The following is a 16,909-nucleotide window of genomic DNA, read 5'->3' on the forward strand; positions in this document are numbered from 1 at the left end:
CTTCTGTGGGCTTTCGGGTCCGTGCCTCTGCTCCGTTAAAGAACGTGTTCTATCTTTGGCTGTATCTTGCGGATCGCGGACCCATTCAAGTTAATGGGTTCACATCCACAAACTGAGTGCACATGGCCAGTGCCTGTGCATTGCAGACTGCTTTTTGCAGTCCACAGCACAGGGCCCTTATGCTTTTGGGCATGAGCCCTTAAAGGGGTTGTCTCACTTCAGTAAGTTGCATTTATCAAGAGAAAGTTAATACAAGGCACTTTCTAATGTATTGTTATTGTCCATATTGCTTCCTTTGCTGGCTGGATTCATTTTTCCATCAAATTATACACTGCTCGTTCCCATGGTTACAGACCACCCTGCAATCCCTTAGTGGTGGTCGTGCTTGCACACTTTAGGAAAAAGCATCAGCCTCTCTTGTGGCTCGGACTGCAGGAGCGTACATAGGCTGGTACTTTTTCCTATATTGTGCAAGCACGACTACCACTGATGGATGACAGGGTGGTCTTTATCCATGAAAATCCACTCAGCAAAGGAAGCAATATGGATAAAAACAATGCATTAGTAAGTGGCTTGTATTAACTTTCTCTACATGATAAATGCCACTTACTGAGGTGAGAACATTGCTTTTAGCAGTAGTGGCACGATTTACAGTACCGCTAATGCACTCAGTCTGAACATGTAAGAACTGTTATCTCCCAGTGAGGGAATAGTAAGAGGATGATGCGCACTAAATGCAAGAGTGCACATAGTCATTTTTTTTCTACAGTTTTTTATGAGGATAGGTATGCTGAGCTCAAGACAAGCAAAGGTTGGCAAACGTGGCAGCATTCAATGAATGACAGCACAGATGCAGCCACCTACCTACCTCTGTTTAGCAACAAAGAAGAGATTGTGTGTGAAGTATCCAGTGTCTGTACCAAAATAATGCAATACAATCAAAATACTGTATCCAAAAGACACACTTAGGGCTCTTTCACACCTGCGTTCTTTTCTTCCGGCATAGCGTTCCGTCGTCGGGGCTCTATGCCGGAAGAATCCTGATCAGTTTTATCCTAATGCATTCTAAATGGAGAGAAATCCGTTCAGGATGCATCAGGATGTCTTCAGTTCAGGACCGGAACGTTTTTTGGCCGGAAAAAATACTGCAGCATGCTGCGCTTTTTGCTCCGGCCAGCAATCCTGAAGACTTGCCGCAAGGCCGGATCCGGAATTAATGCCCATTGAAAGGCATTGATCCGGATCCGGCCTTAAGCTAAACGTCGTTTCGGCGCATTGCCGGATCCGACGTTTAGCTTTTTCTGAATGGTTACCATGGCCATGGTAAAGTGTAGTGGGGAGCAGTATACTTACCGTCCGTGCGGCTCCCGGGGCGCTTCAGAGTGACGTCGGGGCGCCCCACGCGCATGGATGACGTGATCGCATGGCACGTCATCCATGCGCATGGGGCGCTCTGACGTCATTCTGGAGCGCCCCGGGAGCCGCACGGACGGTAAGTATACTGCTCCCCCGCTCCCCACTACTACTATGGCAACCAGGACTTTAATAGCGTCCTGGCTGCCATAGTAACACTGAACGCATTTTGAAGACGGATCCGTCTTCAAATGCTTTCAGTTCACTTGCGTTTTTCCGGATCCGGCGTGTAATTCCGGCAAATGGAGTACACGACGGATCCAGACAACGCAAGTGTGAAAGAGGCCTTAAAAGGCTTATTAATGGAAAAAAAAAAATAGTTTTAAAGTTTAAATTAGCAATCATATAGTACATGACAATACCTTTCTAACAAATCTAGAACCAGCCCTGCACATCACGTGGATCCAGATATCTCCCTATTAATTTTTCCAATTGCTCTGCTAGATTTATTTCAGGATATAAGCTTAGAGTATGTGCCCTTTCTCAGGGGAAGTTTGGGGCAGTTATCCCTTTTTAATGCATGGTAACATGAAACAGAAAACATTAGCAAAAACATCTAAATGGGTTTTCTGGGGAAATTTAAAAAAGAAATGGACCAGAACTAGAGTTGTGTAACTGTTATGACGCTAGTAAGGTTATCTTCCCGTTTGTACCTGTACTCGGATCTAGTCCAGTTGACTGCAGCGATACACTAGAGATGGATGTGCACTTTTACCCTTATTGTATTTTATTTTGTAAGAATGTTGTCTTTTGCATATTATTCATTATACTAAGGGCCCATTCAGACGGCCGTAGTGCTTTGCGGATCCTCAAAACACGGATACCAGCCATGTGCGTTCCACAATTTGCGTACCGCACATGGCCGCAACCATACTAGAAAATGCCTATTCTTGTCTAGGATATGTTCTATCTTTTGCGGAGCCGCGTTACGGAATAACGGATGCGGACAGCACACGGGGTGCTGTCCGCTCTTTTGAGGGCCCATAGAAATTAATGGATCCGCAGACCTTCCGCAAAATTGCGGAACGGGCACGGATCCATTCATACGGCCGTGTGAATGAGCCCTTAATATAATATATTATGGCGTTTATGCAGGTGGCCTGAAGAAGGTCTGCTGACCTAACAGGTTTGCCTATAATCTGATTTGCCCCTAAAAAAAAATAATGAAAAAGCAATAAAAATGTATTGAGCACGATCTTAGAGTGTGCAGCAGTTTCTATTATCAGTGTCTAATAAAATATTCTATAATGATGATCAAATAACCATAAGGAGTCTTGGTGGTGGTGAACGGGGAAGGGGTGAATCAGACACGTTCTTTACATAGAAAAAATAAAAAAGTTATTCTGGGATGACCATTCCTTTTACATCAGACACTCTATCATGTAATTTCTATTTGCATAAGCAATTTACAGCGCATTTTCATATTAGAAATTCCATTTGGATTTTCATCCTTGTATTGTTTACCGATAGGGTTTCACAAATTGGAATAAACGGGACTTCAACCAGTTCATTAAAGCTAATGAGAAATATGGTCGTGACGATATTGACAATATTGCTCGTGAAGTGGAAGGAAAAACACCAGAAGAGGTCATTGAATATTCAGGTTTGTTAGTCTCTATGCTACATAAGTCCATATACTGGCTTGTAGTGTGACAAAAAAGTATCCTTCATTCAATAGTTACCTTATTTGTTATTAACCCCTTCAGGACCCTGCCATTTTTCAACTTAAGGACCAGGCCGTTTTTTGGAAATTTCCAAAGTGTGTCACTTTATGTGGTAATAACTTTGGAACGCTTTTACTTATGCTGGCCATTCTGAGATTGTTTTCTCGTGACACATTGTACTTCATGATAGTGGTAAATTTCAGTCAATATTTTTCATTTTTATTTAAAAAAGAAAAAAAACGCACTGACCTGGGAGCCTTGGCTACAGTTTAGGAGCTCCTCTCGCTTCCACACTTAGTAAGGCTACTTTCACACTAGCGTTGTTTTAATCCGGCGTTCAATTCCGACACTGGAACTGCCCGCCGGATCCGGAAAAACGTGTGAAAACGGATTACATTTGAATCCTGATCAGGCTTTCGATCACAATGGAAAAATGCATTGGAAAAAACGGATCCGCCATTTATGGACTTTAACTTTTTTTTCACATTTTTCGGGTTTAACATGCAAAAGCCGGATCCGTTTTGACTGAACACACAGGGCCGGATCCGGCGTTAATGCAAGTCAATGGGAAAAAAGCCTGATCAGGCGTTCAGTCAAAGTGTTCAGGCTTTTTGGCCGGAGGTAAAAATACTGCATGCTACGTTTTTCTGAAAAGCCTGATCAGTCAAAAAGACTGAACAGAAGACATCCTGATGCATCCTGAAGGACTGACTCTCCATTCAGAATGCATTAGGATAAAACTGATCAGTTCTTTTCCGGATTTGAGCCCCTAGGACGGAACTCAGCGCCGGAAAAGAAAAACGCTAGTGTGAAAGTACCCTTAGATACAGGCGATTACGCCTGAGACATCTTTTACAAGTTTTCCAGTTGTTCCCCCTCTTTCCCGCCCTCCCTTTTCCCTCTTACCTTCCCTGTCTTTTGTCTGTCTATATCTTGTCTTTGTTTGTTTCCTTGTCTACGTTGGTTGACTTTTCCGTGTTTCTTACCATGAGCCACGACTTTAGAAGCACTATATTCGCCTTACTACCATTATGTAATTCAGGTTCTTGACATGAGTGCTTGCTACACTCACTTTCAGCTATATGGTACTCGAGACGGTCCTCCTTCTTCAAATTGTACCTTGACTAGAGGATTATGCTGTAACGTGTATTAGTCTACTCACTGAAGCCTCTAAGCCTGTACTTAGGGGGCATTTTTTTGTTTACATTGCCTATAACGCTATGTTTACTTACTTTGTCCTTCTTTGCAATAAAAAGAGATTCAACAATAAAAAAGAAAAAAAACTGGGAAAAATTTGCAACTTTCAAAATTTCAATTTCTCTGTTTTTAAAACATATAGTGATACCTCATATAATAATTATTACTTTACATTTCCCATACTACTTTATGTTTGGATAATTTTGTGAATGCCATTTTATTTTTTGGGGACATTAGAAGGCTTAGAAGTTAAAAGGCCAATTTTTCAGAAAATTTACAAAACCCTCTTTGTAAGGACCAGTTCAGGTCTGAAGTCACTTTGTGAAGCTTACATAAATGAAACCACCCAAAAATGACCCTATTTTAGAAACTACACCCCTCAAGTTATTCGAAACCGATTTTACAAACTTTGTTAACCCTTTAGGTGTTCCACAAGAATTAAAGGAAAATTTAGATGAAATTTCAGAATTTCACTTTTTGGGCAGATTTTCAATTTTAATCATTTTTTTCCAGTAACAAAGCAAGGGTTAACAGCCAAATAAAGCTCAATATTTATTATCCTGATTCTGTAGATTACAGAAACACCCACACGGCACGGGCACACGGCAGGGCGCAGAAGGAAAGGAACGCCATATGGTTTTTGGGAAGGCAGATTTCACTGGGAAAATTTTAAATTGCCATGTCACATTTGAAGACCCCCTGATGCACCCCTAGAGTTAAACTCCAAAAAAGTGACCGCATTTTGGAAAATACACCCCTCGAGGCATTCAAAACTTATTTTACATACTTTGGTAATCCTTTAGATGTTCCACAAGTATTTAAGGAAAATGTAGATGAAATTTCAGAATTTCACTTTTTTGGCAGGTTTTCCATTTTAATCCATTTTTTCCAGTAACAAAGCAAGGGTTAACAGCCAAACTACTCAATATATATTACCCTGATTCTGTAGTTTATAGAAACACTCCAAATGTGGTCGTAAAAAACTGCTGTATGGGCACACTACGGGAGGAAAGGAGCGCCGTGTGGTTTTTGGAGGGCAGATTTTACTGGGATCGTTTTAAGTTGCCATGTCACATTTGAAGATCCCCTGATGCACCCATAGAGTAGAAACTCCAAAAAACAGACCCCATTTTGGCAACTACGGGATAAGGTGGCAGTTTTGTTTTATTTTAGGGTACATATGATTTTTGGTTGCTCTCTATTACACTTTTTGTGAGGCAAGGTAACAAAAAATTGCTGTTTTGGCACTGTTTTTATTTTTTGCTATTTATAACGTTCATCTGACAGCTTAGATCATATGGTATTTTTATAGAGCAGGTCGTTACGAATGTGGCAAAACCTAATATGTGATACCAGGTTGTTACGGACGTGATAATTCCAAATCTGACTTTTGTTGTTGTTTGTTTAAGTTTTACATAATAAAGTTTTTTTGAAAAAAAATGATTTTTTTAGTGTCTCCGTATTCTGAAAGCTGCAGTTTTTTTTATTTTTTGGGTGACTGTCCTATGTAGGGGCTCATTTTTTGTTCAGGTTGAGATGACGGTTTTATTTGTACTATTTTAGGGTGCATATGACTTTTTGATCGCTTGGTATTTGTGATGTAAGGTGACAAAAAAAATTTACTTTTTTTTTTTTTACGGTGTCCTTCTGAGGGGTTAGTTCATGTGATATTTTTATACAGCAGGGTGTTACGGATGCGGCGATACCTAATATGTATACTTTTTTTAATTTACATTTAACAAAGTAAAAGCATTTGAGTAACAAAAAATAAATAATGTTTTACTGTCTCCATAGTCTGAGAGACATAGTATTTTTTTTATTTTTTGGGCGATTGTTTTAGGTAGGGGCTAATTTTTTGTGGGATGAGGTGACAGTTAGACTGGTACTGTTTTGGGGGGCTTACGCTGTTTTGATCGCTTTCTGTTGCACTTTTAGTGATGTAAGGTGACAAAAAAAAAGTTTGTTTTTTTAGCACAGTTTTTATTTGATTTTTTTGACTGTGTTCACCTGAGGGGTTAGGTCATGTGATATTTTTATAGAGCCGGTCGTTACAGACGCGGTGATACCAATTATGTCTGTTTTTCTATTTATTTATTTATTTTTCAGTTATTTAGCAATTTTATGTGTTTTATTTTGGGAAAGGCTCTTTTTTTTTTTACTTTCAACTTTATTTTTTTATTATAGAAAACACCGTTTTTTATTATTATTATTTTTTACACGGATTTCACAGGCTTCCGTAGAAGGTAAGCCTCGATGCCTATGGAAAGCATCGGGCTGCCTTCTCTACCATCAGGTCCCTGTCACTGCAGTGCAGGGGCCCGATGGGGAGGCAGAGGGTATGCGTACCCTCCGCGATCCCCATGCATGCTGTGGTCAGCTTTGACCGCGGCATAGAAGAAGAAGAAAATTTCAGTGGGGAAATTTTGGCATAACAGCAGCAATCCATGGGGTTAATACGCCGGCATCGGTGGTTTCACTGATGCCGGCGTATGCAGCAGGGGACCTGTTCTGAGGATAGGTCATCAATAGAAAAAGCCCAGACAACCCCTTTAATTTCTGACAACCTGTAGTTTATTAGATGGAAGTGTTGATCAGTAGTCAGCCTTATAATGAATCACACGCAGCTAAACCAGACTGTAATTTTTGAGAAGTATTTGTTCATTAAAACCACAAACCAGGCAAGAACAGTAATGCCTCCAGCTACAATACTTATTTTTCTATATGTGCATTTTCACATATTATTATTACTTGTTTGGTTTCAGCCGTTTTCTGGGAACGTTGCAATGAATTGCAAGATATTGAAAAAATCATGGCTCAAATTGAACGGGGCGAAGCACGCATTCAAAGGAGGATAAGCATCAAAAAAGCATTGGATGCAAAGGTAAGAGTAAAGTATGTCTGACGTATGTCAACTGCAAGTGGAGAGAGAAGCATTTTCCTCTAATAAGATACATTAATTAGCTTTTTAATTTCTTACTATTCAATTTATTAAAATATTGATTGAAAGGCTAGATGCTCTTGGCAACATCTGGGGTACATATATGGCAGAATAGCGCAAGGGAAATAGGGCATGGGCTCAGTAGCTGAACCTGGAGCAGGTGGTGGCTTTGCTAGACAGCAAACAAAAGCCTGCAGTGATCCTGGTCATTTAACCCCTCAGCTGTAGCAGCCAGTGGCAACAGCAGTATCGGAGTGGTTAGGCAGAAGGGGAGGTCATACTCTGTCTCCCAGTCAGCCCCCTCGACGAGATTGCAGGGTGCCATGGTGGCCTGGTGCCTTGTGAATGCTCCCAGTCCTGTTATATACATTAACTATTCTTATTAGCGTACTTTCACACTTGCATTGTTGGATTCCGGCAGGCAGTTCCGTTGCCAGATCCGGAAACCTGTATGCAAACGGATAGCATTTGTTTCTGGATGCGGATCCAGCTGAAAAATGCGTTGAAATGCCGGATCCGTTTCTCCGGTGTCATCTGGAAAAACAGATCCGGTATATATATATTTTTTGCATTTTTAAAGGTCTGGGCAGATTCAGTTTTCCAAAACACTTGGTAACAGATCCGGCATTAATACATTTAAATGGAAATTAAAATGGAATTTAAATGGAAATTAAGTACCGGATCCGGCATTCCGGCAAGTGTTCCGGGATTTTGGCCGGAGAAAATACCGCAGCATGCTGCGGTATTTTCTCCTGCCAAATACCGTAAGAGTGACTGAACTGAAGACATCCTGATGCATACTGGACGGAATGCTCTCCATTAAGAATGGATTAGGATAAAACAGATCCACGGCAAGAACTGTAAAAAAAACTGCATGAATTAAGTGTGGTTTCTGCCGCAGAAATGACAGAGGATTTTACCCTGTATCTTGTTAAATCCATGGCGGAGATACGCGGCATATAAAATCTGCGCCGCAGGTCACTTTACGCAGATTTTTAAATGCAGAGTGTGGATGAGAGGTCTTAAAATTTCATTGAGGCCTCATGCACACAACCGTATGTATTTTGCGATCCGCAAAAAAATACGGATGATGTCCGTGTGCATTCCGTATTTTGCGGAACGGAACACTTGTCCTTGTCCGTAATGCGGACAATAATAGGACAGGTTCTATTTTTTTGCGGAAAGGAAATACGGACGTACGGAAATGGAATTTTTTGTGGACCCATTGAAATGAATGGTTTCGTATACGGTCCGCAAAAAAAAAAACACGGAACGGACACGGAAAGAAAATACGTTCGTGTGCATGAGCCCTAATGCTGTAGATCCGCTGCATCAAGTCAATGGAATGTTCGCTGCATGTGAACTTGCCCTACAAGTAATTTCCTAATTAATTAATGATCGGTGTGTGTGTTGTTCTTCTTTATTCAGATTGCAAGGTACAAAGCTCCGTTTCATCAGCTGAGGATACAATATGGGACCAATAAAGGCAAAAACTACACAGAGGAAGAAGATCGGTTCCTGATATGCATGCTGCATAAAATGGGCTTTGATAAGGAAAATGTATATGAAGAGTTACGCCAGTGCGTTAGGAACGCCCCCCAATTCAGATTTGATTGGTTCATCAAGTCCAGGACTGCCATGGTATGTATAATCACCTTATTATGTTAATGTATGCGATGTGCCATTGTAAATTCTTACTTCAACCACCTTTACATGCAAACATGAGTTCTGTTGTGTACGCTACATACATACTGCGTAACAATCCACTCTGTAGCTATAAGGAATGCAGAGGATGCTTTTGGGACTATATGCTGTATCGGTAGCACCGAAAAGTAGCACCATGCATTGGCAGTATTAAAGGGATATTCCTTTCTAGTCATTTTTCGGCATATCCACTGCCATGCCGTCTGTGCTGCAATCTGCTTGCTGGCTAGGCCGCACCGCCTCTGCCTGAAATCCTTGACAGGCTGTTTCTATTTTTTACCATGTACTGGTTTTCTGCCCAATTTAGTGGATTCTGACCCTCTACTACCTGTTTGTGACCCTTGCATTGACCCTTCATCGCCTGCCCTGACCTTGGATTGTTTATCAGATTATTTGTACTCTGCCTGCCCTGTCCTTGGCTAGTCCCTGACTACGATTTTCCCTGACCCCTCAGTATTCTGCACCAGTTTCTCTTGACCCCTGTGGGTCTGCTGTCAATCACACAGAGATTACTCCAAGAGGAGGCGGCCTGGTGGTTCCTGTGCAACAAAGTCCAGATCCTTGTACAGGGGTTAAAAGGTGAAAGCCAGGAGACTGCCAGGATAGTGCCGTTAGGATTAGCCCAAAACCAAATCTGTTGGTTGGCACAGTGGTTCCACGCCCACTGCCGTAGCATTCACATACTTGCAGGGCCCGGCTGGGCATGTGTTCACCAGTGCACATATCGATATACTTAGAAACATCTGTTATACCATCACTGTCTCGCATCATTTCCATCTGGCTCCTACATCATTATGTTTATGTGAACCAAATATTCAGGAGTGTGGAAATGGCAGCTGCAATTAGGCCCATGGCAGTCATCTAATGTGCGTAGGTGGCTTATCTCTCTGTTTTTTGTCAGCCGTGCCCCTCATGCTAATTGTGTCTTATATTTTGTAAAACATTTCAGTGTTAACCTCTTAAGGACACAGGGTGTACAGGTATGCCCTGATATCCTGGTACTTAAGGACACAGGGCGTACCTGTACGCCCTGTGTATTTAGGGCAATAAATATAGCTTTTTGTTTGGCTGTTAACCCTTGCTTTGTTATTGGAAAAAATTTATTAAAATGGAAAATTTGCCCAAAAATTTGAATTCTCAAATTTCATCCCCATTTGCCAATAACTCTTGTGGAGCACCTAAAGGGTTAACAAAATTTGTAAAATCGGTTTTGGATACCTTGAGGTGTAGTTCCTTAGATGGGGTCACTTTTATGGAGTTTCTACTCTAGGGGTGCATCGGGGGGGGGGGGGGGGGGGCTTCAAATGGGACATGGTGTAAATAAACCAGTCCAGCAAAATCTGCCTATTAAAAAAACATACGGCACACCTTTCCCTTTGAATACCTTGAGGGGTGTAGTTTCTATAATGGGGTCATTTTTGGGTGGTTTCTATTATGTAAGCCTCACAAAGTGACTTCAGACCTGAACTGGTCCCTAAAAATTGGGTTTTTTAAAATTTCTGAAAAATTTCAAGATTTGCTTCTAAACTTCTAAGTCTTGTAACATTCCCTAAATGATCCAAACATGAAGTACACATATGGGGAATGTAAAGTAATAACTATTTTTGGAGGTATTACTATGTATTATAGAAGTAGAGAAATTGAAACCTGGAAATTTGCAATTTTTTACACATTTTTTGTAAATTTGGTATTTTTTTATAAATAAAAATTAATATTTTATACTTTATTTTAAGGGGTTGAAGGGAATGTGTCATCACATAGCCCGGGAGTCCCAGGCTATGAGCTGTGCACTACGATTGGCCAGCGCTGCAGCAAGGGACAACCCTAATACAAAAACTCTGCCCAGTACAACAGAGGGAGCTGCAGGCACCGGAGCCTATACTGTGAGAACGGAGCGGCGCCCAGACATACTAGTAAGTGCAGGGGGACCCCTGGGCGCCGCTCTGCCCACTGATATAGTTAGTTTTTAGTTTTTAAACTAGTGAAAGGTCCTCTTTAAAGGGGTAGTGGCATCACAGTCAATGCCCCTAATGTGTTTCATTCCTTATGTCCCCAAGGGTCACTAACTTTTCAAAAACATTTTGATATGTTATAGAGACATGTCAAAAGTTTAGATCAGTGGGGGTCTGAGCGCTGAGATCCCCACAGATTGCGCTCTCTCTTGAGCTATGCCTCCTTCTCTCCCCTCATTCTAGACCCCCACCGAAAAGTTTTTTTTTAAACTAGTGACGCTCCAATTGAACTCCATGAGGGGGAGTTTGTATTTTATTGTCATTGGTTCCATCCTTCTGCAGTGCACCACTAAGGAGGACATGCATGCACAGTCTGAACCACCAATCTGTAGGGTCTTACTGATTGTGAAGGCTCTAGGCATGCTGATAGAAGAGTTCAAGGACATCCAAAGAACCGCAAGTGTTCATGTCTCCATATTAAAATGTCTATAACATGTGAGAGTGAATCTAGATCGCACATCCTCAATGCTGTGCTTTTGATATGACAACTGTTTTTCAGCATAATAAAACATGGCTTCTCAGCACAATTTATAATAAATATAACCCTATCCTATGCACTAAAAGGAGGCAATGGTATACAGCAGGGGTGCACAACCTGCGGCCCGCGGGCCGCATGCGGCCCCCAGAGCCATGGTTTGCGGCCCCCACCCTGCTGGGCAGAAACACAGCTGATCCTGCAATAAGCTGTGTTTCTGCACAGAGCGCCGCACAGCAGATGGATCACAGGTTTTGCTCCTGCACAGTAGCAGGTCCCTGGCTATAAGTGAGAACGGGGAAGCCGAGGAGAAGAAAGAAGCGCTTTATTAGCGCTTCTGTCTTCTCCTCTATGAGCGCTCTGCAGTGTAGACCCAGCGATCACGTGATCGCTGGGTGTCTCAGGAACAGAGGAGCGCTGCCCTGGTACAAACCCTCCGCAGCAGGCTGGTTTCCCTGTAACTGGGGCTCCTTTGGATGCTCAAGTTACAGTGGAAATAGTACAAAAAAAAAAGTCACTTATTATTTCCCAAAGGTCTTTCAGTGACCTCTTGGGGAGACATTATGTGGTAAAAATATATTTAAAAAAAAGTTACAAAATGATTTAAAAAATGTGAAAACTAAATAAAATTTAAAAATAAAAAGGAAAAAGTGCTTAATAAAAGAGTGTTCACTGTCCCACCACAGTCTTTTTATGAAAAAGTGCAAAATTTAAAAAAGTGACAATGTCCCCCAAGGTTTTTTTATGACCTCTTGGGGGACATATTATGTAGCAGAAATATATTAACTTATAAAAAAAATTATACATAAAAGAAAAAACACCCACACCAATCATATTATATAGCAAAATACACAAAATAGAGAACTAATTATAATAATTTATTTTGGTGTCCGTTTGCATATTTAAAGAATAAGGAGCTATAGTTTGAAAAAAAATATATACAGTTTCCCCCAAATAAAAATTGTTGCAAAAATGATCTTGGTAGTCTAACAAATAAGATAGTTACAAACATTTGAACTACCACGCGCGCTAAATCACAAAAAAGTGTCTGGTCATTAAGGCCTTTTCGGGCCTGGTTATTCAAGCGTTAACCAATAGGCGCCTTCCCCACTAGCAAGGTAATGTGCTTACTGGTTACTGCAGGGCGCCTATAACTGGATTGGCAGGAGATGGTAATAACCAGTGAGCTCCGTCCTCTGCAGTGAAGGAAAATGCTGATTTATAAATAGGAGGCAGGATGGAACGAAATGTCACCACTTTTCTGGTAAAAATGATTTTTAACAAGTTCCTGCAGCATAGCCTCTGAAACTGAAAATTCATAATTACCTGCTCCACTCCGCTCTGGTCCTCTGCGCTGCCTCCATCTTCCGATTCCTGCTCTGTTTACACCTGACAGTGCATAACCATGGTCACTTTCACAGCTCCAGTCAATGACTGGCTTCAGCAGTGACATGCTGCTTGTGGCCACATCACCGCCTAAGCCAGTCATTGGCTGGAGTGGTGTATGACCATGTCCATGCACTGCCAGGTGTAAACAGCTGGGGCAGTTCGAAGGACCAGAGCGGTGGGGAGCAGGTAAGTATACAGTGGAGGAAATAATTATTTGACCCCTCACTGATTTTGTAAGTTTGTCCAATGACAAAGAAATGAAAAGTCTCAGAACAGTATCATTTCAATGGTAGGTTTATTGTAACAGTGGCAGATAGCACATCAAAAGGAAAATCGAAAAAATAACTTTAAATAAAAGATAGCAACTGATTTGCATTTCATTGAGTGAAATAAGTATTTGAACCCTCTAACAAAAAAAGACTTAATACTTGGTGGAAAAACCCTTGTTTGCAAGCACAGAGGTCAAACGTTTCTTGTAATTGATGACCAAGTTTGCGCACATTTTAGGAGGAATGTTGGTCCACTCCTCTTTGCAGATCATCTCTAAATCCCTAAGGTTTCGAGGCTGTCTCTGTGCAACTCTGAGCTTGAGCTCCCTCCATAGGTTTTCGATTGGATTAAGGTCCGGAGACTGACTAGGCCACTCCATGACCTTAATGTGCTTCTTCTTGAGCCACTCCTTTGTTGCCTTTGCTGTATGTTTTGGGTCATTGTCGTGCTGGAACACCCATCCACGACCCATTTTCAGTTTCCTGGCAGAGGGAAGGAGGTTGTCGCTCAGGATTTCACGATACATGGCTCCGTCCATTTTCCCGTTTATGCGAATAAGTTGTCCTGTGCCCTTAGCAGAAAAACACCCCCAAAGCAAAATGTTTCCACCCCCATGCTTGACGGTGGGGACGGTGTTTTGGGGGTCATAGGCAGCATTTTTCTTCCTCCAAACACAGCGAGTTGAGTTAATGCCAAAGAGCTCTATTTTGGTCTCATCAGACCACAGCACCTTCTCCCAGTCACTCTCTGAATCATTCAGGTGTTCATTGGCAAACTTCAGACGGGCCTGCACATGTGCCTTCCTGAGCAGGGGGACCTTGCGAGCCCTGCAGGATTTTAATCCATTGCGGTGTAATGTGTTTCCAATGGTTTTCTTGGTGACTGTGGTCCCTGCTAATTTGAGGTCATTAACTAACTCCTCCCGTGTAGTTCTAGGATGCTTTTTCACCTTTCTCAGAACCATTGACACCCCACGAGGTGAGATCTTGCGTGGAGCCCCAGAGCGAGGTCGATTGATGGTCATTTTGTGCTCCTTCCATTTTCGAACAATCGCACCAACAGTTGTCACCTTCTCTCCCAGCTTCTTGCTAATGGTTTTGTAGCCCATTCCAGCCTTGTGCAGGTCTACAATTTTGTCTCTGACATCCTTGGACAGCTCTTTGGTCTTTCCCATGTTGGAGAGTTTGGAGTCTGCTTGATTGATTGATTCTGTGGACAGGTGTCTTTTATACAGGTGACTAGTTAAGACAGGTGTCCTTAATGAGGGTGACTAATTGAGTAGAAGTGTCTAACCACTCTGTGGGAGCCAGAACTCTTAATGGTTGGTAGGGGTTCAAATACTTATTTCACTCAATGAAATGCAAATCAGTTGCTATCTTTTATTTAAAGTTATTTTTTCGATTCTCCTTTTGATGTGCTATCTGCCACTGTTACAATAAACCTACCATTGAAATGATACTGTTCTGAGACTTTTCATTTCTTTGTCATTGGACAAACTTACAAAATCAGTGAGGGGTCAAATAATTATTTCCGCCACTGTAACTCTTCGGTTCCAGGGGCTATGCTGCAGCACGATATTTGGGACAATTACTTGGAACAAGTGTTCATAGAGCGCTCATATCTTATATCTGGCCGGTATAATCGTGCAGCTGATCAGTCGATAAACAAGGAATTGCTCATTTGTCGTCTGATTTGCATATTTTTATCAGGATGAAAGATGTACGATTATCTGCACCACGACTGTGGCAGTGATCACTCCTCCCCAGTCACTTTGCACTGGCTTGTGTAATAGGCAGATGAGTGCCGATCAACATTTTTTTATTTGCGGCCCCTTGAAATAGAGCGATGTGACAATACGGCCCCCAGACCAAAAAAGGTTGTGCACCCCTGGTATACAGTTTGATCAAAGAGCATAGGCCCACTTACCACGACAAGGTTGCCTAAGTGGGGACCTACTCTAAATTTGGCCCGGCACTGCTCGGCGACCACCGACACCACCGCACCAGCAGGCGACGGGACCCAGTAGCCACACAGCGCCCCCACTCTGCGGCAAAGCCACCCTGGCCCATGGCCCCATCACTCCACCAGCACAGCTCTTTGATCAAACTGTATACCAATGCCTCCTTTTAGTGCATAGCATAGGGTATATTTATTATAAATTGTGCTGAGAAGCCATGTTTTATTATGCTGAAAAACAGTTGTCATATCAAAAGCACAGCATTGAGGATGTGCGATCTAGATTCACTCTCACCTGTTATATGCTTTGTATAGTCTTTTCTCTGTTTCCCCCTCTCTAGATCAGCACTCTAATTGGCAGGAGTCTGCTAAGGGTCTATAAATTCCTACCATCTCTCAGTTGGAGTTCCTGAAAGTCTGTGAACAGGTTAGCTTTTTTGCACCTGTTCACATTATGCGGTGCTGAGTGGTGGCCATTGCTGCTTTAGTGCTGTGCTGGTGGAGGGATGGGGCCCAGGGCCAAGGTGGCTTTGCCACACAGTGGGGGCGCTGTGTGGCTACTGGGTCCCGTCGCCTGCTGGTGCGGTGCGGGGGTGTCGGTGGTCGACACGCAGTGCCGCACCAAAGTTAGATTAGGTCCCTACTTGAAGAGGCAACCTTGTCGTGGTAAGTGGGCCAATGCTCTTTGATCAACCTGTATACTAATGCCTCCTTTTAGTGCATAGCATAGGGTGTATTTATTATACCATGTTTTATTATGCTGAATAACAGTTGTCATATCAAAAGCATAGTATTGAGGATGTGCGATCTAGATTCACTCTCACGTGTTGTATATTAAAATGTCTGCTGAGAAATCAAAGTTTAAACAAAGCGGACTACGTTAACTTTCTTTTTTCATGCTGGGGCCATAAACATTTGGATAATCCCATTTCTTTAATAAATGCACTCATAATTAAAGAGAAAAGCCCAGGATGTTTCCGCAGCACTCTATACAATCATATCTAGAAGAAAATAGCCTTTGCTCTTCTGTTAGATGGTTACCATTAGATTATCTGCTTTTAGCAGATTCATCTTATTGGGACCACATTGTATGAATTGCATTTAGAAACGTTGAGAAAGTCATTTTCTATGTTTTAGACTAATGCATTACTTAGATATTGAATGTTTTCTTCCTGGAAATCAAATAGGAACAAAGAAATTGTTGAATGAAAATGCACCTCAATGATTTCATGACATTTCCCAGTCCTTTAGGGAGCTGAAAATGGAAAATACATCAGTCATTTGAATTCATCTTGTATGCTAATAATATTACAGGCATAAGATGTCCGCCCCTTGGTCTGAGAGGACCAGGGATGTTCAACCTGAGGCCCTCCAGCTTTTGCAAAAGTACAACTCCCAGCATGCCCTAATAGCTGTAGGCTGTCTAGGCATGCCGCGAGTTGTAGTTTTGCAACAGCTGGAGGGCTGCATCCCTGGTATGGACCATGGGTAGTGGTACACTGTAGAAGTGGAAAATGAGGTTAGAGGTAGCAGCAAAGAACCAGATGTTCTGCAGTGCTGTTCATGCTACAGTATCCTGCGTTATTGTTCTGCACAAAGAAATCAGATAAGAATTACATAAGTTTCAAGGATTTTTTTCATCATAGATGTGTATACTGTATTGAATCAGAGACGACTTGGAAGATTCAGAAAGACTATGCTGCTGTTTCTCTCTATATTGGATACTGTCCATTGATGTGCCCCCACTTCTGTCCTGGGAGTGAAGGACCTGGCACCGATCACACAGCTATGACCTCACTTGTGGTCCTTTTACACTTGCCGGCTTTACAGGTAGTTATCAGGATCACTGAGCAGAGGGGAGATCTGTATTTGCATGCAGAAATCATTCCCT

The 16,909-nt window shown here is 42.0% G+C and overlaps 1 protein-coding gene across 2 annotated transcripts in view; it reads left to right on the plus strand.

Annotated features, from left to right (window-relative positions):
* SMARCA1 (SWI/SNF related, matrix associated, actin dependent regulator of chromatin, subfamily a, member 1) overlaps positions 1-16,909 on the plus strand; it is a 177,436-nt gene that overhangs the window by 144,911 nt on the left and 15,616 nt on the right. For both annotated transcript variants that reach the window (XM_044306187.1, XM_044306186.1), the window contains exons 20-22: positions 2,884-3,016; positions 7,037-7,155; positions 8,641-8,853. In XM_044306187.1, coding sequence (XP_044162122.1) covers positions 2,884-3,016; positions 7,037-7,155; positions 8,641-8,853 — 465 coding nt within the window. The remainder of the gene's footprint in view (positions 1-2,883; positions 3,017-7,036; positions 7,156-8,640; positions 8,854-16,909) is intronic.

This window comes from Bufo gargarizans, chromosome 9 (genome assembly GCF_014858855.1).
Source record: "Bufo gargarizans isolate SCDJY-AF-19 chromosome 9, ASM1485885v1, whole genome shotgun sequence".
NCBI lineage: Eukaryota > Metazoa > Chordata > Amphibia > Anura > Bufonidae > Bufo > Bufo gargarizans.